General features: G+C 52.5%; 1 protein-coding gene across 1 annotated transcript in view; it reads left to right on the top strand.

Moving 5' to 3' along the window:
• Nucleotides 1–565: 565 nt before the first annotated feature.
• Nucleotides 566–1,703, top strand: part of HEATR6 (HEAT repeat containing 6) — a gene marked incomplete at its 3' end in the record, with an annotated part of 35,157 nt that continues 34,019 nt past the window's right edge. The window contains exon 1 of the mRNA XM_023732836.1: nucleotides 566–799. Coding sequence (XP_023588604.1) covers nucleotides 581–799 — 219 coding nt within the window. The remainder of the gene's footprint in view (nucleotides 800–1,703) is intronic.

Genomic DNA, 1,703 nt, shown 5'->3' on the forward strand with positions numbered 1-1,703 from the left:
GGGAGGATTATCATTGGAAAACGGGGAGAAAAGGGAACAAAGAGCGCAGCCAGCTGTTGCTTAAGTTCGGGAAATCTGCCCTCGGTTCCATTGGCCAGCTGTTAATCACACGGCCACAGCCAGCTACAAGGATACTGTGAAATGTAGTCTTTTATTCAGGGTGGCCTTGTGCCAGGATAAAAACCAGGGGTTCTACTGCTATGTAAGAAGAGGAGAAGGATGTCTTCGAACTAGTAGTTTCTGCCACCGCCATCCACAGTAGCCCCTCTCCATCATGCCATCCCTAGGATTCCCCTAACCCAGTCTAAATTTGAAACGTCAGGACTCAAGAGAGTAATGTCAGCCCTGCCCAGAAAGGGCTGGGAAAACAGCTGCCACGTCTCAGTCAGGATTTAAGAAGACGTGGGTGGCGAAAAAGTCTTCAAGCTAATCTCTGACAAGCATTTCCTGTGCGTCAGTATGACGCGTCGCATAGTGACGGAAACCGATCTGGTCCATATTAGGCATTTGCTTAGCTAGCGCGCCGCGGGGTGGGGGGAGAATAACCCGGAAGTACTTTCCTGCTGTCTTAGGGGGCAATATGGCGGCGGTGCAGGTTGCTGGCTCCCTGCTGTGCAGGCCGACGAGAGAGGCGCCGCGGGAGCCACCCCCTGAACCTGGGAATGGGTTCCGCCGTCTGTCGGCTAGGCTTCGCGCCCTGCGTCCGGACGACAGCAGCTTCGCCCGCACCGAGATTCACCTGCTCTTCGACCAGCTCATCTCCGAGAACTACAGCGAGAGCGACGGCGTAGCCCCGGAGGTAGGCGGCGCCCCCCGTAGGGAGGACGGTGCTGCGTCTGCTGGCCCCTGACCCACCCCTCAGGCGTCCCAGCTGGTAGCTCCCGCCTGCCTGGCCGGGTTTTTCCCGCCCCCTGCGGTTTTACTTAGTTTCAGGCTTGTTTGCACCTTCAGATTGAGGCCCGTTCTTCTCCATCTGGAAGACTGCAGTGCTTGGCAAACTCACATCTTTCAAAACCTAACTTGATGACATCTGCTCTGATAACACCTCAAGTGTCACCTCTGGTACAGCCTTACCGTTACCCCCACTTTCCCCGACTCCCTCGCTCGTTATGCACCCAGAACACTTTGTACACTAAATTTATTACTTCCGTTTATTGAGTACGTGGTACTCGGATCACGTACAGTAAAAACGCACGGTTCCAGTAATCCCGGGACGTGGGTATTAGATCTGTTTTACTGATGAACATGCCGAAGCTCAAAAAGATCCAGTGTCGTATTGCTGGTAAATGGCAGAATTAGAATTGGAATCAAAGTCTGTCCCAGAGTCCCTGCGTTTTCTATTCTTTCATGCTAGCTCCACCGCCTCTGCCTTCTCTTTAGAAGCTGATTTCACTCTTTCTGAGTAGTCTTATCCTCACACATCGGGGCTTGGATACCACTTACGTTGTGGTAACTGCTGAATTCCCTAGACTTTTGCCCCAGCCATACCACACTGCATCCTGGTGCTCATAGGCACCTCACTCTTGACAGTTCCCAGAATAAATCCATTATCTCTGCACACGTTCTTACCACTCCCCGACCCATTTCTCTCCCAACACATACAAACACGTACACAGTCCACCAGGTCACTCAAGGTATAAGCACACTGGAGTTATCCCTGGTTCTTCCCTTTCCTTCATCCCAAGTCCTGTCCATCATTGAGT

The sequence above is a fragment of the Trichechus manatus genome, unplaced genomic scaffold (genome assembly GCF_000243295.1).
Source record: "Trichechus manatus latirostris isolate Lorelei unplaced genomic scaffold, TriManLat1.0 scaffold00054, whole genome shotgun sequence".
Taxonomy (NCBI): Eukaryota; Metazoa; Chordata; class Mammalia; order Sirenia; family Trichechidae; genus Trichechus; species Trichechus manatus.